General features: G+C 42.6%; 1 protein-coding gene and 1 long non-coding RNA gene across 3 annotated transcripts; one reads left to right on the top strand and one right to left on the bottom strand.

The window, feature by feature from the left end:
* Positions 1-11,430: 11,430 nt before the first annotated feature.
* Positions 11,431-14,428, bottom strand: Neurod6 (neuronal differentiation 6). Its single transcript, XM_051152322.1, has 2 exons — positions 14,280-14,428; positions 11,431-12,980 (listed from the first exon to the last, which is right to left on the bottom strand). Exon 2 carries the CDS (start codon positions 12,957-12,959, stop codon positions 11,946-11,948), a length of 1,014 nt encoding a protein of 337 aa, XP_051008279.1. The 5' UTR covers positions 12,960-12,980; positions 14,280-14,428; the 3' UTR covers positions 11,431-11,945.
* Positions 14,429-14,522: 94 nt separating this feature from the next.
* On the top strand, positions 14,523-18,749 carry LOC127194746 (uncharacterized). Of its 2 annotated transcripts, none has more exons than XR_007831295.1 (3): positions 14,523-14,626; positions 15,010-15,174; positions 18,330-18,749. It is a non-coding gene; the product is annotated as an uncharacterized LOC127194746 (long non-coding RNA). The 2 variants fall into 2 exon arrangements; XR_007831294.1 differs by having other exon boundaries at positions 14,524-14,626; positions 15,027-15,174.
* Positions 18,750-21,302: the final 2,553 nt, after the last annotated feature.

The raw sequence follows: 21,302 nt of genomic DNA, 5'->3' as shown, positions 1-21,302 counted from the left end.
TCTGTGAGACTACCTGGTGAAGGGTTTGGCTGTACATGACATGTAGAAAGGAGGCCAAGAAGGTTGATGAGGGAGGACAGAATACAGGATAAAGGACACACGAGTTATGAAAGAGGATACAAGCCCGTTTTTTTTCTAGTTTCAACTGTGCCATGGTTTTTATATCTGTTTTTTTTTTGGGTGGTGTATAAGGGTATAGAACTATAATTGTAAGTGAGATTGAGAGTGTAAAATCCTAAGCGAAGCCCCTGAGCTTCACAATGAACATTTCAACTGTCACTGAGATTCAGAGTCTGGGGCTGGACAGTGCTTGTGTGAGTGACAATCTTAATCTAGTGGTGTGATGTTTTTATCTGTGAGTCCATTACAACAAAGTGGCTATATTTAGTAATAAAAAGTCTGACTATAATTTCAAACCTGCCACTTGCTAACAGTGCATGCTTATAAACCACCTAATTTCTCTGTGTCCCCACATCTGAGCAGACAATTACACTTATTACCACAATATGTCAAAAAGTTACTGAGATGGTTTACATAAAATGACACTTGAAGGTATTGCTCCAGCTTGGGGCCTACAGCTCAGTGAAGAGTACTTGCCTAGCATGGGCAGGGTGCCATGCCCAGCACTGACAGAAACCTCTTTGTGACTTTAAGCAAAGATACCTTTATCATAACATAGCCAAGTAAACTCCTTCATATAGGCTGCATTCTTTTACCCACTACTCTCTAACCATTAATTTCTTTACATATCTTTGTAGAGTTTTTTAAAAGTGGTGCTATATTTTGTGTCCCAGGATAAAAACTCAGACCACCTTTACAGACATGTGTATCTTACTGGCCCATTGAGACCACTCCCTCATGTCCTTCTCTGGTAAAAACCACGGTTTGAATCAATAAATTGGACCTTATGAGGCTGAGAAGCTTCTGTAAGGCAGAAGACACTGTCAACAGAACAAAGTGACAGTCCACAGATGGGGGAAAGATCTTCACCAACCCTACATCTGACAAAGGTCTAATATCCAAGTTGTGTGGAGAGTGGGGACTGACTCTGACATGGACTCTGGTGCCCCATATTTGACCACTCCCCCTTGATGGGGAGGCCTGGTGGTACTCAGAGAAAGAATAATCAGGCTACCAAGATGAGACTTGATAGCCTATGACCATTTATTGGGGGAGGAGGTCCCCCTCAGGCACAGACCTAGGGCAGGGGAATAGGGGGGAAAATGGGAGGGAGGGAGGAAAGGGAGGATACAAGGGATGGGATAACAATTAAGATGTAATCTGAATACGTTAATTAAATAAAAAATTCATCAGAAGAAAAAAAAAATCACGGTTTGCCGCAAACCAGGGGAAAGGTTGACATCCCTGCAATCTCAGTTCCTTATGCATATGGTGTATGCGTGTGGTATCTCTGTGTATGCATGTGATGCATGTACATGCCCGTATGGGTATGCAGGTGTGTGTACATGTCATGTATGTGTATGTAAGTGTGTGTGTATGTATGTGTGGTGTGAGCTTGTGTGTGTCTATATGTCTGTGTGTCTGTGTACATGTGTTCTATTCCTTCTTCACTCCATCAAGGGAACACAGTGAGAAAAGGAAGGTGACAGAAAACAAGGACACACAATGGAGTCTTGGTACGTGTTGGAGGCGGGGTGCTTGCGGGTTTCCTGATCAGTTAATCTCTAAGCCTGTAGATTTACAGCATCTGCTTGCTCATCATGGTAAAAATATGTCAAACAAACCTTTATCTCCACAGTTCAGAAAATTCTCCCTATTCTGCTTAGATCAAACTCTGACTAGATGTGCTGGCCATTCTGCAAATGAGCTGAAGGAGTGACCGGAAACCAGAAATTGAAGCCATATGGAACTTACTGTGCATATTAAATTGTGTATAGCAGTGTTAACAGCATCTTGATTTGTGGCTGCAAGTAATAAATAAATTACATTAATTTTGTAGCTGTGAGTTAATTTCTCAGAATTACTTTTTAATAACCAGCATCATGTTCACTGGTAAGATTTAAATACATTTAGGAACAAATTTGTAGACTTTTAGGTAATTCTAGACTATCATTTTGAAAGCTTAAGGGTTCGTTTATTAGTTTCCCCAATACTACATTTTTAGAGAGGAAATTCTTTGGATTAGACAGTTGAAAACAATGGATGTGCCTTCTCAGAGGCGGTCCCCACCGTACAATGGCCAGGTGGGAATAGACCTGCTTAAAGAAATTTTTTTGCCTTTATTTTATAGGTGATTTGTCTTTATTATGTAACTTGCCATTTCCTCTCCCCTGGTAGGTGGAAGCTAATTGTGCTTTAATGCCAGTGGAAGCCTAGAATATTGTGATTGGCCCTGTTAAGTGAGGCACTTCAGCCTGGAGTGATGCATGAGGTCTGCAGGCAGCACTTGGAAACAGCTTTCACTCTACTACTGTGGCCTCTGACCTACTTTCTGTGTCCCAGTTTCCTCCTGGTGGAGACAATGACTGTATACCCCCAAATGAGGACACACATGCAAAGTGCTAACACGTGCTGTCAAATATGGATATGGCCTGTCTCTCCAAGCTTCCTGTGCTGGGAGCTTGGTCCTCACCCATGTGTGGGGTGAGAAGTGGGAACGTAAGAGGTGGATCCTAGTGAGAGCCCTTTTGGTCTGTTGGAAGCATTTAACTAATGTCATTATAGACCGTGCTCTCCTAGTCTTCCTGGTTTCCTCTTTTGCCATGTGATTGTCCCTTACTGTCAACGCCCTCCCTCCAACAATGCTGTCTGACATTGCTAAGGCTGAGTAAAATTGGATCTCAGTCTCCAAGATGGTGATCTAAAGAACTTCTTTTCTTTGTAAGAAGGCTGCCTCCGATATTCTACTGTGGAATTAGAGACAGACGAACAGCGCATCCAGCCTCGCTATGAAGCTTTGCTGTCAGTATCTGAGTGTGGAGCACAGCTCAGCCTTCCATGGACTCAGAGTTTGGGCAAATTACTTCTCTGAGACTCAGTTTTTGACTGCAAAATGAACATTTTACATCAAGCTTGTTTTTCCTCATTGTTGAGGGCAGGTCAAGGTTACAAGAGATGCCATGTGACAGTGCTGAGGGTCCTCATTAGTTTCTGCAACTACTCAGTGTTCATATGTCTTTCTGAGAAGCGGCCTTGCTACTGCCATTTGGGGTGGAAAGGGTGGCCGTAAGTCAAGTAACAAATATTCCATCTTGTTAGTCTGCATGCCAAAAGAGATCTCTGAAAACAGGGCAAAGTGGTGAAAAAAATTGGACTTAACAAATAATATAGTGTTTACATATGACTTTGAAATATACTAATTATTTTCAATATATAGAAATCAAAGACTTCCCAGATGATTAAAGTATTTCACACTTAATAAGTTTTTAAAGGAGGCTCTATGTACCAGTCTGCTTTATATTAAATATAATAAAACACCTGATGCAGTCTGCATATATAGAAAAGAAAAGAAGCCAGCAAAGTGTAGTGGCCTTGCCTGCAACCCTGGCACTTGGAAAGTAGAGACAGAAGTACCAGAAACCTAAAGCCAGACTCATCTATAATATTGAATTCCAGCCTGGGTTATGTAAGACCTTGTCTACACACACACACACACACACACACACACACACACACACACACACACCAAAACAAATAAACGAGTCATTGGTTCACAGTTTAAAAGGCTGAATGCTTGAGATTAGGTGGCTTCATCGGTGTTGTCCCTTGTCTTAATCCATATTATAGATTTCGTACAGGATATTCAAGACTGGGTAATTTATAAAGAAGAGAAATATTTTTAGCTCATAGATTTGGCCACTGGAAGCCCAAGACTTGGCAACTGCAGCTGGAAAGGGCCTCTTATGCTGTAGAGCAACATGATGGAAAGGGTGAGGGGACATATCAGAAAGGACAAACATGAGTTACACACCTGGCTTCATAGCACTTCTTCTATCAGAGACTCATTACTCCCTTTTAAAGGCACCCCCTCCCATCACCTCCACCATTTTCAATGTGAGCTCTGTGGAGGACATGGTATATTTAAACTCTAATGTCACTTAAGGTACCTCTATCTCCAAACATATTTATACTAAGATTTTTTAATAGTAGCAAAATTACAGTTATGAAGTAGCGACAAAAACAATTTTATGGTTAGGGGGTCACCGCAACAGGAAGAATTGCATTAGGAAGGCTGAGAACCACTGTGCTAGATTATTTTCAATATGACATTAGGATACAAGGACTGGAGTTATATATACTTATGCGTTTTATAGATACACAAGAGATTAGAATTATAAAAGTTCAATGATGTAAATCCTGTTTTCTAAGGCTAGGAGAGTATGGTGACACTCCCAAAGGCAAATTATTTTCATGGTGACAAGTGTGCAGTCCTTATTGCTAGCCTGTGGTCTTGCCTGTAAAGCATTTACAGGAAGGGGGCTACACTGAATGCACCCAAACGCATATGCCCACATTTCTCCCTCTCAGATGAGGAGTTATGGTGCCAGCTCATGATCTACCACGAACCTCCTGGTTTCTCAAGTTGTGAGATAAACATAAAACATAAAAGAGCCTCATGACTAATTTACTTCCTCAGATGTTAAAGAAGTCATAGGTGTTTTTTTCAGAAGTTGAAGTTTATAATGTACATATTTCAAAATTGAACCGAAAAAAGGGCAATATGGCTGAGGATCATGGCTCTGTAGTGACAGATCTGGAGCCTGCAGCATCTGCCTCCATGCTTTGTCTATATCACCAACTGCTCAAAGGCTAGAAAGAGCACCCATGGGGCGTCACTGTCCAACACTTTGTGTACTCCTTGAGCACTGATGATCTACAAAGACCGGAGTGCCATGTGGGGACTTCCTTCTCGTCACAGGTACCGGGGTGCCATGTGGGGACTTCCTTCTCGTCACAGGTACCGGGGTGCCATGTGGGGACTTCCTTCTCGTCACAGGTATCAGTAGGTAACCGGATCTCCTCGTTTTCAAGTCAGATTCCTTATAAATTGGGATAAGGTGCTGCGGATCTTCTTCCACTGTCCTGGACTTCACCTCCGGTCACCCCATGACTGTGTCCATTGCTTAGTACTGTAGCTGCATCTAGAATGTTCCCCATAAACCTGTATGTAAAAGACATGATCCCTAATCCATAATACTTAGAAAGTGGTGGGAACTTTAAAAGATTGATTAATACTGGGAGATTTTAGGTCATAAGGGGGTGACTTGCCCTTGAATAGGATTGTGGGTCCCAGTCTCTTCCTCTTTTTCTTTTTCATTTCTGAATATAAAATGAACAGGGATATACTTCTATCACCACAGGCCAAAGCAGCAGGACCAATTGGAGATTGGCTAAAAGCTTCAAAGCTGTGAGCCAAAATAACATTTATTTTTATCTCATGCATTTACTGCAGTAAAGGATGCTGGTTAACACCTTTGGTGATGAAATGTCTGTGGTACTGGCCCTCCATGCACATGCATGGGCTGTGTAATTAAGACAATGATTCTGTGTGTGAGGTGGACCCTGAGAACTGGTATTCTAGGAACAGATCCCCAAGTGAACATGCTGCTCAGAAATCTTGGGCAACCTGGGGAATCCAATTTTGGATCAGTTTCCCACAAGCATCAGTAAAAGTCTCCAAACTAAACTAGTTTTCCCTATTCCTCGTGCTTCGGGTTAAGGGTGTTGGACTTTCTCAAACACAGCACTGACTGATCCAAACTCTAGAAAGAAAACAGAAATGAAGTCCCTGGACACAGCATGTGACAGGTTCTTACTGCACAGCATTAGGAGACAATGCAAGTAATCCTACCTTTCTGAAGTGTCTAATTGAAGGCACAGCTTGGAAGAAGGCTACAGGAGCTACAGAGCATCAGCTCTCTGCTCTCTTGCTGTCTGTCAGTCTTCCCTCACACACAGCTTTCAAATGAGCTGTCATTATTCCCATATATATTTGTGATATTAAAATATACCATTATTATCCACTGGACTACATTTTTTTTACATCCTGCTACCCCAGGACAAACCTGCATTTTGAAAAATTTATTTACAGAGTCCACATCTAACAGAAATGTCTTGTTCTAGCGCAATGAAAGCTGTAGCCACTTTTCTCAATGGCTTGCATTATTGAACCAGGACACCAGCTGATGAATGTTCATCAATGATATCATTTAATCTTTACAAAATCCTGGAGGCATGTGTGTCAATATTCTTATTTCAAAGATGGAGAATCTGGACCTTATTGTGTTTGTTCTGTGTGAAGTTTTACTGAAGGTGAAAGGTTGGCAATTCTTTGCATTATCCCACAATAGAACAAGAGTTTGCATCCCCAATCACAGTCAGTCAGGAGTTTTATAGTGCTGGGTAGAGATACAGAGGGGAGCAAGCATTGACCCTGCTCCTTAGGACTGAACAATGCAGGCAGATTTGATTTGTATGTTCAAAAGCAGCTCATGATCCAGATAAGATTTGAAATATATGACTTGGGCAGTTGAGCCTACTGATTCGGCTGTGTGTCATGAAAAACAAGATGCCATTTCAGCCAGAAGAAGGTGTGCGGTTCTTTGTGGAAAATGCCCTGGGAAGCACATGTGACTTTTGAGAGCTTGGAGAAGAAAAGGGAGAGGTTCTCCAACAGCTAGAGTTAGACGGACAGACAGATGTGACAAGGAGGCTCAAACCAGAGCCGCGTTCTTTACAAAGGCAGAGGCAAGTCTTGGGCATATTGGCTCCTGGAGGTCTGCAGCACTTTCGTCATGCTTAGGAAAAATTGGTGCGTATACCAGGCTCCTAAGATACTGTCTCAATAAAGTGCCTTGTTGCTTTAACAAAGAGTATGCTGGGCATGCTGTCACATGCCTGTGATGCATCAAGTAGCCTGAGGCAGGGGCAGTGCTTTTCCGAGGAGATCTGTCAGCTCCATGCTCTTTCCCATCTTCACCTGTGTTATTTGCAATATGTCATAGTGAACCAGTGAACACAGGCATTTCCATAAGTCCTCTAAACTTTTGCTCTACCAGGTTATCTGAGATGGAGGATAGCTTCTTGTTCTAGAGATGACTGGTCAGAACACCAGTGGAATAAGCTCAGACTGTGACTGGCATCAGGGAAGGCAAGCAGCCCTGGGAACTGTGCCTGCAGTTGCAGAGTCTACAGCTATCTTAGTGTCAGAACCAAATGTGGTTAAGGGACACTCAGCCGGTGCCTGCAGCAGAACTGCCTGCTTGCTTGTTTCCGAGGATAAATCCTTACACCTTCTGTACTGATGGTGATGTGAGGGAAGGTGAAAATAAACCCAGACCTTTTGCTCTGCTCTGTACCTGTGGGAAAGTGGCACAAAGTTTCTGGTCCTCAGTTTCTAATAACATGGAAGTCATCATCACCTCATCGTGATGCTCTTAGAACAAAACGAGCGTATGAAAATGCTTTATTAACTCTAAACTGTGGATGCTCAGATGTTTTCAGTTTTTAACGTGGAAGATATAGACTGAATGAAAGAAAGAAAACGAATTTGAGGCCATGAGAGGTGTTGCTACAGGAGTTTGGTGTATTGGGGAATTTTAGGAAAGTTAATTTGGCACCAAATTTCCACTTGGGAAGCAGAGGAGGAAAAAAGAATGGAGCAGGGTAACTAACTTGGAGACCAGTACATTGTTCCAGGTGAGATAAGCCTGGGTCCTGAGATCAAGGGAAGACCAGAAAGAGAAGGAAATAAGAAAAAAAATATTCACTATTATTTCTTTCATATATAGTTCACTGTTCATAGGGGAAAAAATGAACTTTTCTGTGAATTGAGTTTCTCTGGGGGGGGAGAGGATACCCTGTGCTCAGGGAAAGTGTCAGGCGCAATGAGGCCAACTGAGAGTAGGCCTGTGAAGAATCTAGCTGTGGTACTGAGCAGTGCAGTAGGCTATAGCTTTGAGCCTTTTCTATCCCAGCCTCCTTTGGAGGCTGAGCATCTTAGATTTAGAAGGGTGATGGTTAAAGCAAAACCAGCCAACCAACCAAATAAATAAATAAATAAATAAAAATTAAAAACCTAGTTGTTGGAGCCTGAACACTACCTGTTCTCCAAAGTAAGAATATCTACTTCCTTAAATAAAGTTCAGGGACAGGCAATAAAAGAGACAGAGAAAGCAGGTTCATGGGAAGGCACCACTGCCCAGAGGTGGTGTCGGTTCCAGGTAGGTTGATAGACATCAAATCAACCCCACGATATTTTACTAGAGGAAGTGTCAACATGCTCAGTGAGAGAGCAAGATGCACGGCAGTTGGCACATTTTTCCCTTCACAACTTGAAAAATGCATAAGAGGCTCTGGGTCATGTATTTAAAGATGACACTTACTTAGGACCCACAAGCTGGGAGATCCTGTGAGCCCATGTGGTAACAGAAATACATGTGGTCCAAGAAGGTCAAAACAGAAAGGTGATTTTCGAGGTGGGTGGCAGTATGAGGTCCCAGAGAGGGGAGCATGGAATTCACTAGGTCCATATCAGAGGTAAAGGCATGGCTAGGTGCCTCTCCAGCCTTATGTTCTTCCATCTTACTGACAGGACCTTATTTTCCTTCAGGTAGAAATATACTCTGCAAAAAAGAATAAATATCTCCTATTTTATGTTAAGTCTAACAGACAAGATCCAAATAGACTTTTTGTTGCTGTTGTTGTTGTTTTGTTTTTTATTTTAACCTGAGACTTTCATAAATATTTATAAAATGGGAGAGTGTGACCATTTGGATGTGTATCCTTTAGCCATTTTCTTTCTTTCCTAATTGTAACGAGGAAGCACTGGCTAGATCCAGCCACGAAGAAAAGTTGTCTAGTCTGTTTGGAAGACAGCAGCTATGAAGAGCTCAGAAGGAAGGGGCATCTTTTCTGTTGGGTGGTGGCAGGACACAGCACCTCAGGCAAAGAGCAAGGATACCATTCAAACCTAGCTTAAGCCAGGCTTCCTGACTCCTGAACTGTACACCCTTTAGAGCCCGCTGTCCTCTCCTTTTCACTGAAGCGGGCCCCTTTCAAAGCTGTTTTGCTGTGCATACCATCCCTCGCAATCAACTTGCAGGATTTCTCAGCACTCTGAACTGATGAAGAAAACTGACTTAGGGCCCAGGGCAGCACGTAATGACGGAGACTGGTTCTAGTGCCGGGTTCAGAAGAGGCATCTAAGTGTTTACTAAGCATGGGATCCTTTTAACCCGTCCTGGCCATACATCGCACCACAGATTGGTTATGTTTATCAGGGACACAGGGAGCATGCACCCACAGGACAGGCTTGTCAAGGTTCTAGAAGATGCCTCCCGTTCTCTGGGGTCTGTTTATGAAATCCCCGCTTGCTAGCTGGAGTTACTTGTGAGACAGTTACTTGTGAGTTAGCTCTGAGATAAGCTTGCCCAGAGCACCGGATTCTTCCTCATTCCGCCAGCTGCTTCTCTTCTTCCCTCTCACACATGCCAGAAGGGAGACGGAAGACCTATCTCCTGTTGCAGTCTCTGCTTCCAACAAGAATCTGTGACCTTGGAAAGAGTGTGGGGTTTACATGCTTGTCTGAGCCAAGAAGACTCTGAGCAAGCGCAGTGCTCTTCCGGTCAGGCCACTGGGTACCCTCCAGCAAAGGATACGAGACCAGAGACCACATCTAATGTGTCAGAAAAGAAATGATATTGGAGGGTGAGGCAGATATTCCATTTCCAGACGCTGTCTCACTTTTTTGTTGTTTACTTAGATGCAGTGAGCAGAGACCGGGTTCCTAATGTCTGAAGCCCCCTTTGCCCTGGGGAATAAAAGAGTCCAGTACAGCTAGACCCAGTCCCAGGGAGAGCAGGTTTTGTATGCATATGGGAGGAAGTGGGCACAAGTCTTCCCCGTGCCCAGGCAGCCAGAGCAGACAGAAGGCTCTCTACCTTGGGCAAACTTCTCTCCACTCCAGCAGGGCACTATCCCTCTTTTACCTCGGCTTTCTTTCCCCCTGCCCCTTGGGAATGGAGTGAACAGGTGCTCACACATCGGCTTGGAGGGGCCGTTCATCACCCGCGAGTCCCCGCCAGCAGCTGCTCAGCCTCTTTCCTCCTTGCAGGCTGCAGCGGCTGCACTTACCAAAGGATCCCTGCTTCTAGCAGGGGGAGGGGGTGCCAGGGACAGGGCTAGGAGGTCTTCTGGAGATTGGGGTGCTAACCTGTAGTCTGCACACTTTGAATCCTGCCAGCTGCCGGGTAGGAGTAGGACAAGGTCAGCTCTGGGCAGCACCTGGCAGCTCATGTCCCTCTTGCGGCAGACTACCAGGTGGAGATGCACCCCTTTCCCACTTCGTCATCTGGATGGGGTACAGGAGGAGTCCACTGGCCAGCCTGCGGTGCCCACTAGATGGGTGCGTGCCCCAGGCTGCAGGGCGCCCACTGCGGGCGGAACTCAGGCAAGGCAGCCTGAGCCCTGGAGGCCACCTAGGCAGCAGGAGGTCACCTGCGTTAGCTGGGCCTGAGTTGGCTCTTGTGGTGTCCGCGCGGGGGTACTGCGCTGCAGCAGTTGTGTCCTCCCCAGGTCCCGCAGATGTTTATTTCCCGCTTCCTGGGAAGCAGACCTGTCCCAGAAGGCATCTAAGACGAGGTTACCACCTCCTTGTTTTTTACTTCAGGAGCGGCTCAGCCCTGTTTTAAGAAGCTAGCTCTCCAGGCATATTAAACTAAGTTCTTCTGCTTGCGGTTTTGTTAGGAAACTTTTAATCACACAAAATTTAGATTCTAATCGTCCAGGCGTTTAACAGGACCAGAAAAAAAGCTTCCGTTCTTAACACGGGCTCTGGGGTCTGCTGGAAAACTGCCACTGAATTTAGGCTGGAGTTGAAGGTTAGCAGGATTTACCATTGTTTCCCCGGGGTGTTTAACCTTGACAGGGTGCCTTTTTTTTTTTTTTTTTTTTTCTCTCGTTTAAGATACATTTCAAAAGAAAATTCTGGAAAACGCTTTGGAGATCTGTTTTGTGTTTTAAAGAAATTTGTTTGAGCCCTTACCATTTAGACCAGAAATATTTCTGATATGGGGAGGAGGGAGCATTGGAGATTGAAAATAGCTGTGTGCCAGGAAATAATAAGTATCATGCAAAAATACCATGCTAATAGATATCCTTTGTAAGTGGAAATATCTATGTTTAATTGCTTTTAAACTGCAAGGTGGAAAACACAATTATACACTGTAACAAACCTGTACAGAAAAATCCTGAACAATACAAAACAAGTGCTAATATTTTTTTTCTTCACTGAATTAATTGTCCCCAAATTATAATACTGATAACCTCCCCCAAATACTGTGTTTCCTCCTCTGTAAATGCTTCAAGAGGAATAGTTGCTACCAACTGAATACATTTAGTTTTGTCTTTAATAAACAGAAAATTGCATAGCTTTTAATATTGTTGTACATCCTCAAATGCATTTTTTAAAAAAATTTCATGGTTAGCTCTTGATATTTTAAAAATTAAATTTTCAGAGATACATATATGAGTCCTAGTAATTATAAACACATTTTTACTCATCTGATTTTTATAACATGCATCTTCATAATTACTGTACAACTTAAATAGACATTGAGATACGCTGTGTGCATGTCTTTATTCAGCAATACTTAGACACCTTGTTCAAACAAATTAAGTGAATTTAAAAGAAACTAAAGCAAGAAAGAGAAATCCTGCCGAGAAAGAGAGAGAGAGAGAGAGAGAGAGAGAGAGAGAGAGAGAGAGAGAGAGACAGCGTGATACAGACAAAAGGGAAGGAAAAGGAGTTCTCGTACGAAAAGAGATTTATTATGACATAGAAAAATTTCACAATCATTGAAACACACTTCAGAAACTAGCAAACACCTTAGATAGAGTTGTGCCAATTACTCAGCCCGCAAGCATCTGCTTTGTCTTAATTAGGGTGGGAGGTGAATGACCACTGTTTATTTTCATTTTCCTCATTAATTATGAAAAACTGCATTTAATTCATCTTGCATAGTGAGAGATTGGCTGCGCAGATGTAAGTCGTAAGGGAAGTGGCTGTCGGTGGGCAACCTGAACATGGCACCCTGCCCAAGGGGACCCCTGGGTGGCACTGCACAGTAATGCATGCCATAATTGTAATTTTTGCCATAGTCCAAGGTTTCTTCTTGCTTCAGGGAAAATATCCCATTATAGTTAATTGGGGGAGGACTTAAGGGACCTTCAAACTGAGGGCTGGCACACTCGGGGGAAGTACTTTCATAGAAGGATTCATATGCACTGCAGTAATTGTAGGGTTTCATGGACTTGGAATTATCAAGAGTCCCATGCCCTGGGGGAGTGGCCAGCTCAGGGCTGTGGTAGGGCGGGAAGAAGGTGGAGTAGGGTGACCGTGTGTGGTGTGCAGCCTCCCCACCCTGACCCACCAGGAAACTCCTGGCGTTGAGCTGTAAGCAGCCTGCCACCAAGTTTGTAGTTGGCTGGGAAAGACCTTTGCATAAGTTTTGGACGAACGTGAGCAGATCTGGTCTCTTGCCAATCCTCAGAATTTCAGAAAGTGCCCAGATGTAATTTTTGGCCAGCCGTAAAGTTTCTATTTTGGATAGTTTTTGGGTTTTAGAGTAACAGGGGACCACTTTTCTCAAATTGTCCAGAGCGTCATTGAGGCCGTGCATCCGGTTCCTCTCACGCGCGTTGGCTTCCTGTCTCCTGAACTTGACCCTTTCCAATCGTAGTTTGGTGGTCTTTTTTTTCCTGAGACCCCTCCTTCTGGGCAAGCCATTTTCATCTTCTTCTTCTCTGTCTTCCTCCTCCTCCTCTTTCTCTGTTTCTTCTCCAGGAGCCCTTTTGATGCTCTTTCCTCGAAGGACAACTTGTTTTGGAAAGCTCTCTGGTTTCTTAATTTGTTTCTGGTCCTCACATTGTCTAGCAAACTTTCTGCACATCTGGGATTCAGGCATTACAACAGACTCGTCAAACGGCAGTGTTAACATGGTTCTTTAACCTTAAATTACCTGGAAAAAAATGCCAGTACAATATTTAAAAAGTGTTTTCATTTTTAGAGTTAATATACTTCAAATATATTTGATGACTCAATCATAGACTCTGAGAGCACATGAAAAAGACTGAGTCCAGGATTCATATTTACATTAAATTTAAAAAATTGAGCTTGTGCAGATTAACAGTCATAAAGACATTGATCTATACATCAGCATCAATCTATACAGACAATTTATAATTATCAAAAGAAAATATAAAAGGCAATACTTATTAGAGACCATCACATTTCCTATTTCTCTTGGATTTTAAACTGGATTTTTAGCACATATGGAGTGGAGTTAAAGCAAATAAAAGCATGATATAATAATGCAGACTTTCATTAATTCTAATTCCCCTGAGAACAAAATAGAAGAGAAACCATCTTTTTTTTTTTTTTTTCTTTAACGAAAAGTACTCTTTCTCCTTTAAGCTGACAAATTTGGAGGATTTTTTTTTTTTTTTTTTAGAAAAAAAATTAATCCCCAACTTTATCATTTGTTAACCTCAAACTGAGAATTTATATAGGTGGCTGCAGAACACACAAATTTAAAGAAAAGATGAATCAGATCAAATTTAAAATTGATTTTTCCTTATGAGTAAAGAACTATGTTAAAGAGTGTTGTTTTCCCACCCTCAAGGAAAAGGGGATTAGGCTAATTTAAAAATAAAACTATAAACAGATGGAAAAAAACCACCAACATTACTGGCATTTTTTTAATCAAAGCAAATGTTGCCACCGCTTTAACACGTAGGAATTCCCCCAATGTAATTGTCTGTTTACTGCTGTTCCGCTCCTAGTGTTTTTGTTCTAAGAGCCACGGAAGTCTCCCTCTAGCTAATATCGGACAGGAACGGTCCAAGAATTCTGCCTGCAATTGTGCACGTGTGTTCAGAATCCCAAATGAAAGAGGAAAATAATTTGTGTTTAAAATGTATTTTTGGGTTTTGTTGGGTAAAACAGCAAATATTTTCATCTAGTCTTCAACCAAATAGGCATATTAAAACAGAGATTTTTAATTTAACAATCTCCAGTCCCTCACTACACACACACACACACACACACACACACACACACACACACACACACTATCCACACATTTACAGTGTTACATAATAGCAGTGAAAGTATGTGATAATTATATCTTAAGAATGAAATATGATAAGAACTTATAGATGGCAAAGAACATAGAAATACTCTAAGACAGTGATACTGTATCTTTAAATACTTGCATGCAAAACCCAGCATCAATTGAGTATATCTTTATTTATATTACCTTAGGTTTTAATTTCATTCAATAATCAGTTTTCATTTTGGATCTTCCAAATCTTTTCAGGCTGAGTGTCGCATCGTCTCCTGGAGCCTCTAGATCTGTGTGTATCTGCACTATCTCATTGATCTCTAAAAAGTGACATTGATGCCAACTGCCAGAGCTGGTACCCATGCCATCTGCTAGTGACGTCACAGGGCAGAGAGAGCCATGTGATCCTCTCTTGGGACCTTCATTCTGCACTGATCATCTGGCATCCCTGTAAGTGGGTACCAGCATTCATGCATCAACACAGGAGGTTAGACTGATAGGGAGGAAAAAAAAAATCTGCACCAGCCTTTCACATACAGTAGGTGCGTTTCTCTTGTAGCTGCTCGGGTCTCACTGGCAAGCTGTAGAAAGAGCTGTGTTAGTGATGGGTTTCCGCCCTGCCGGTGGGGTAACTGTGAGGCAGTTATTAATATTCCATTCGTTTGCAAGGTGGGCTTTTGTGTTTGTGTGAGAGGTCTCTGTTGTTTGTGGGGGTTGTTGTTTTGTAAAGATCACCAGCTCCTCTTCAGTGCATCTGGGTACCAGGGAAGGAGAGCCTTGTATAGGAGCTAGAAGCCGGGCTTGGGTGCTGAGTGAAACCAAGATTAAGGTCGACAAATGGGTCAGCAAAGGCCTCCTTGTTTCCCTGTTCTGCTTTAAGGCGTGTCACTTACGGGTGTGTGTCTGTGTGGTTCTTCTACTCCAGATTTCTTTGCTTCTCAGGATTTCAGAATAAAAGATCAGTTTCTCCATCTGGGGTCTGTGAAAGATGTCTTCAAATGCTCCCTTACACTTGCTGCTGTCTTTTCCGCAACTTTTCAGGGAGAATATATGCAGGCAGAACCCGACCCAGACCAATTGCTGAGCTACAGTAAGTCTTTGGTTAGATTGGAAGCTACATGTTTGTGCCTACCGCTGAGCCTCAAGCTCCATTCAGTAACTCCCCGACCTCCCTGTGTTAGTCTGCTTTTGCCTTCTCCCTTCAGACACAATAAACAGAAAAACCATCACTTGCATTTGCAGCTTTTTCTCTCCTTGACATGCTGTAGAACATTTCCTTTCTAATTAAAGGCTTAGCTTTCTTACTTTTTGAACCTTTCAATATTTTTTTCCTCTGTCCTACCGATTTCATCCTTGCAACTTTGTTTCCTCCAGACCCGCATTCACTTAAATTTCTTAGTGTTTTAATATCAGTGTCCTGTTTTTTTCCTTATCAGGTACATTTCTCCTTTTCCCTCATTCCCCCTTCCTGATGCCTTTTTAACGAAGCTGGACAAGAAGCAGCTAAGCAGATCTGGCAAAGCTCTACCTCTAACAAAACAGGATGCAAAGCTGGAGGCCAGTCCTGCTGTCCTCCTCCTTTCTCTCCTCCTCTGAGATGCCTCCTTCCTGAATGACAGATGATTTTAGGAAGGTCTGTGAAAGGCAAGAAAGAGAACGAACTTTTGAAAAAAATTAAAAAATAAATAAACAAATAAACACAAGCCTTATTGTTTGACAGCTGCGTAATCTCCAGCTCTAAAGTGAAAGAGCATGCTTTTGGTCTTAGTGTAATCCCTGGCAGTCTGGCACCATTGAGTCTGTGTTAGCACTTCCCTTTTAAATCCCACCTTTGAACGGTTTAGAATTCTGCCGCTTTCATACACTTTGCATCCAAATTGGCACCGAGGGCCTTACCCAGGTTCGATTGTGCTCCTGTTGCACCCCCCTGCCCCCCAGACTCATTTCTTCCTCCTCTAAAAAGTTTGACTGACATTTCCTGAATGGTTTTTAGAAAAGATGGAGGGTTGACAAAAAAAGAAAGAGGTTAGGTTAAAAGTGCGTAGTTTGTCTCTTTTACAGAGGGAGTAAAAAAAGTGTAAGTTTGAAACAATAGTAAACCTATTAATTTATAGGTTAAAGCAGGTGGGGCTGGTAAAACTTGCCACATCAGTCATTTTAGAATTTGCACCTGAATATATCTTTACCAGTGTTAAATATATTTCACGTAGCTTTTGGTTCAAAATCTAAATGTAATTTTGTATCAACACAAAGAACTTCAATAGAAAGGCCAGATGAAGAAGTTAGTTGTCCTCCTGTGTCATTTAATTTCTAACTGTGAAGGAGGGAAAACATCAGAGTCCTGAGCTACAAAGTAGGCAGAGCTGCCTTGAATCTCCCATGTTGTACCTGATCTAAGTCCCCAGGAGCTACACTGTATTATATGCGTCACAGACACAGAAGTCGAAAGCCAGGAACAGGATGATTTGATGTGTCTGTAGCAAGTGATCACCAATGGAGCACATGGGAAAGCCTCATCTTATATTTTATCTTTACGTGGGCATTTAAAAAAGAGAAAAGATTAATGTGACATTGGCGGCTGTTCTATTCCTGCTGGTAACATGAAAGAAAAAAAAACCCTTTGGTAGTGTGGTGGGGCTGGAGGACAAAGAGGATTCAAGTATTGTGGTTGCCTATTATTATTTTAAACATGCAGGTTTTCTTTATTGTTAAAATGAAAAAAAAGGTGGGGTGAGGATTAATAATTGTCAGGTGAAGATTTTGCAAGAATTTGGTGTTGTTTATACGATAACTTTTCGAGAACCGTCGTCAAGCATTTCCTAGAGTAGTTCCAGGTATGCAAATGTCTGCGGTATCTGTATCTCTCTCCAGAGTGGCTCTTCTAACCTCTGCTAAGAAAGCGTATTAGCACCAAGGCTCCAGCCAGAGTTCCTCACAGACGCTCAGAGCCTTGGCCAGGACATTGTCCCCTTCTAGCATGTTTCCTCTCACTCCACGGTTTTCCCTTCAAACCGAACTTTCCCTCTCTAAGCTGACTCCGTTCTAATTTAACTGCTATGATACTGTTGTTGGCAGTTCTGCTGTTGTTTCTGTGCTCATAAAATTGTACAGTGTTTTTGAAGTGCCAGAGCCTGTCAGTTTAGCATTTCTTGCTTTCAGTGACTAGGTGCTTACATATCGATTACAGAAATTAGCTGCAGACTTAGATTTTTTTTTTTTTTACACGAGGATGAGGGCCCCAAGTTCAAAAATGCAAAAATGAAGGCTCAGGTGCTGTTGTTTTCAGTGCTTCCATGGCAAAGAGCAACACGGCAGAATCTGTAGCAGCAAAACCTCAGAACACAGTGCTCCTTTTGTGGATGTGGGAGATTCCTAGGAGCTTGGTTTTTTTTTTTTTTTTCTTTTTTCTTTTTCTTTGGATTGTTTTGTTTTGTTTTTCTTTCTGGCTATTAGGCAAGCACATCAGGAAGTCAGTCTTAGGGGTCCTGTGAGCAAGCTCAGTGTAGGCTCACTGAGCTTTAACTCTTTGACTCCCATGGGCCTGACATAGTTTTGGAAAATAGTCCTGAGATTAAGGAAAGTCATTTCAACGATGAAGCAAGTCAGCATCCTCGCTCCTCCTGATCCTTTTAAGGGTTTAAAATAAACTGAACATAGGTGTGGCAATGTGTTGTTCACACCCTCATAAAGATTACTTCATGATCAGGCCTTTAAACTCCCCGTGGTGAAGACTGGACTGCAGGGCACGCAGCCTACTAGTCTCACACCAGCCTACACCTGTCAGTCTTCTGCTACCAGCTCTGTGCACAGCAGTGCTGTGCTCTTCCTTCCGGAAGTGCACTTAATCATTTCCCCTACAGAGCAAGTTCTTCATTTATTCATCAAATAGATGCATTAGGGTCCTTTCCTATCTATGGACCAGAAGCTTCTATGAATATAAGAAAATCGGCCTGAGTTGGCTGATTGGTTTTAATCCAGCCTGAAGGAAAGAATCAATGCTTTGTTAACATTTTGATGTTACGACAAGAAAACGTCTAATTTCCTTTGACTTTAAAAATTAATAAACTCCTTTGTTAAGTCTGATTTGTGCTTTTCAGTGACACTGAACTAGGTATTTTTTGTTATATTTCAGCGTATGTAATGTAATGGTTACTTAATGTATCTCTCTCTCTCTCTCTCTCTCTCTCTCTCTCTCTCTCTCTGTGTGTGTGTGTGTGTGTGTGTGTGTGTGTGTGTACATTGCAGGCTAACATACACATACAAGCAAGAACATGTGTTTTTTTTAAATCTGTCTGAGTTTGGGTTACTTCCATTTATTTTAAGCTTTTAAAACTACTGATATTCCTGGAGATTCTGCTGAATAAAAGTTCCATTGTGTGCATTATCACATTTTTATTTTTTATTTTTTATAGGATTTTCGAGACAGGGTTTCTCTGTGTAGCCTTGGCTGTACTGAACTTGCTTTGTAGACCAGGCTGGCCTCGAACTCACAGCAATCCGCCTGCCTCTGCCTCCCGAGTGCTGGGATTAAAGGTGTGCGCCACCACTGCCCGGCTGCATTATCACATTTTTATATGTATTCATCTGCTGATGGGCAACTAGTTGATGCCATGTCCTTTCTAACCATACTTCTGATCATCACATCTTCTGTCAAGATTGACTGAGACAGTAGAGGGAGTACAGGGCTGCCTCAAATAGGGATGCCTGGATGATGTGCAAGAGGGCCCTCCCTGATGCTTCCTGCAGTGGAGTGTGACTGTGCATACATGAGCACAGATGCATTTTTCCCACATCTCATTCTACGAGGGCGACTGCTGCAAATCACAAACCTTGTAGCCACTCTTAGCCCTGCTCTCTAGTAGTTATGTACCATACATTTGTTCACTCAATGCTTTACCTCCTCTATAAATACTTAGAAAATAACTATTTTTGGAGTAATTCTTGCCTCTTTCCCAAGGCATCTTCCCTGAACTGTCTCTCTGACAGCCCATAGTCGGTGTTCATCCCAGTCCCAGAGGTACCCAGTGTACACAGACACCAAACTGTGTCTGTACTCAACCCTCCAGTGACTCCCCTGTGTTGACTAGTTTCTACTCAACTTGGCACAAGCTCAAGTCATCTTAGAAGAGAGAACCTTAACTGAGAAAATGTCCGCATCAGACTGGTCTGTAGGAAACTCCGTGGGGGCATTTTCATCATCAGTGACTGATGGGGGAATGAGTCCCATAGGGGTTAAGACGTGGTAAGTGAAGTCTCTGTTTAGTTCTGAGCCCCATTTCTCAATTGGGTTATTTGGTTTGGTGGTGTTTAATTTCTTGTGTTCTTTATATATTCTGGATATTAGACCTTTCTTAGATGTAGGGTTGGTGAAGATCTTTTCCCAACTGTAGGCTGTCGCTTCATTCTGTTGACAGTGTCTCCTGCCTTACAGAAGATTCTCAGCCTCATGAGGTTCCATTTATTAATTGTTGACCTTAAGGCCTAGGCTGTTGGTGTTCTGTTCAGGAAGTTGTCTCCTGTGCCAATGTGTTCCAGGCTCTTCCCCACTTTTTCTTCTAACGGATTTAGTGTCTCTGGTTTTATGTTGAGGTCTTTAATCCACTTGGACTTGAGTTTTGTGCATGGTGACAAATATGGGTCCAGTTGCATTTTTCTACATGTAACATCCAATTAGACTAACAGAGGAATATCAAATGGCTGAGAAACACTTAAAGAAATGCTCAACATCTTTAGTCATCAGAAAAATACAAATCAAAATGACTCTGAGATTCCATCTTGCACCCATCAGAATGGCTAAGATCAAAAATTCAAGTGACACCACATGCTGATGAGGATGTGGAGAAAGAGGAACACTCTTTCATTGTTGGTGGGAATGCAAACTAGTACAACCACTTTGGAAATCTATCTGGCACTATCTCAGAAAACTGGGAATAGGGCTTCCTAAGAGCCAGCTATTCCACTCCTTGGAATATACCCGGAAGAAGCCCCAGCACACAGCAGGGACGTATGCTCTACCATGTTCATAGCGGCCTTATTCATAATAGCCAGAACATGGAAATAGCCTAAGTGTCGCTCAGTAGAAGAATGGATAAAGAAACTGTGGTACATTTACACTATGGAATACTACTCAGCTATTAAAAACAAGGAATTTCCAAAATTTGTGGGCAAATGGATTGAACTAGAAATGATCATAATGAGGGAATTAACCCAGAAGCAGAGTCAAATAGTATATACTCACTTATATCTGGACACTAGCCCAAGGTACATGTCCCATGAAAGTCTTCACTTATCAGGAAAGTGGGACAGCGGGGAGGACATCCTATTGGGACTCTAGACGAGTGAAGCATGGGAGAATGGGGAAATAGAAGGATCCAGAGGGTCTTAGAAACCTACAAGAAGAACATTATGATGGGCAGATCTGGGCCCAGGGGTCCTGCACAAACTATGGCACCAGCCAAGGACAATATGTGCTGTAAACATTGAACCCTGACCCAGATCTAGCCAACAAATAGGACATTCTCCCCAGCTGAGTGGAGAGTGGGGTATGACTTTCACACAAACTCTGGTGCCCCATTTTTGACCACATACCCTGGATGGGGAGACCTGGTGGCACTCAGAGGAAGGACAGCAGGTTACCAAGAAGACACTTGATACCCTATGAGCATATACAGGGGGAGGAGGTCCCCCTCAGTCACAATCATAGGGGAGAGGAGTAAGGGGAAAATGAGAGGGAGGGAGGAATGGGAGGATACCAGGGATTGGATAACTATTGAGATTTAAAATGAATGAAATAATTTTAAAAAGTGTAAAAAAAAATAAATAATAAAACATAAAAAAAAAAGAAGTGGCAAGTGTCATGAAGAAGATCCAAACTAGTCTACAGCTAGGAGTCTATTTGTGGAATGTAGTCAACATGCACCGAGTAAAGCCATGGGTTGCAATTATGCATTAGTGACGAGCATTCAGAGGCACATAGCAAGGTCCAGGCTGTGTTGCTAGGGAGCTGGTAGTCTCCATAGAGAGACAGATAACAGAGATGCATGACATTTCCCCACTGGACAGCTGGTAAACACGCATGGAATTTCCTCACCGGAGTGTACAGCACATTTAGGGAAGATCCGATCAGTTGAACGATCTGTAGTGCTGTCGGCATCCTTCCTGTAGCCCGGAGGAAGGACAGAACAGAGGACAGCGCCTATGTATTCTGCTGGTCTTCTA

This window comes from Acomys russatus, chromosome 10 (assembly GCF_903995435.1).
Source record: "Acomys russatus chromosome 10, mAcoRus1.1, whole genome shotgun sequence".
Taxonomy (NCBI): Eukaryota; Metazoa; Chordata; class Mammalia; order Rodentia; family Muridae; genus Acomys; species Acomys russatus.
This window is presented reverse-complemented; position numbering and strand designations above follow the sequence as displayed.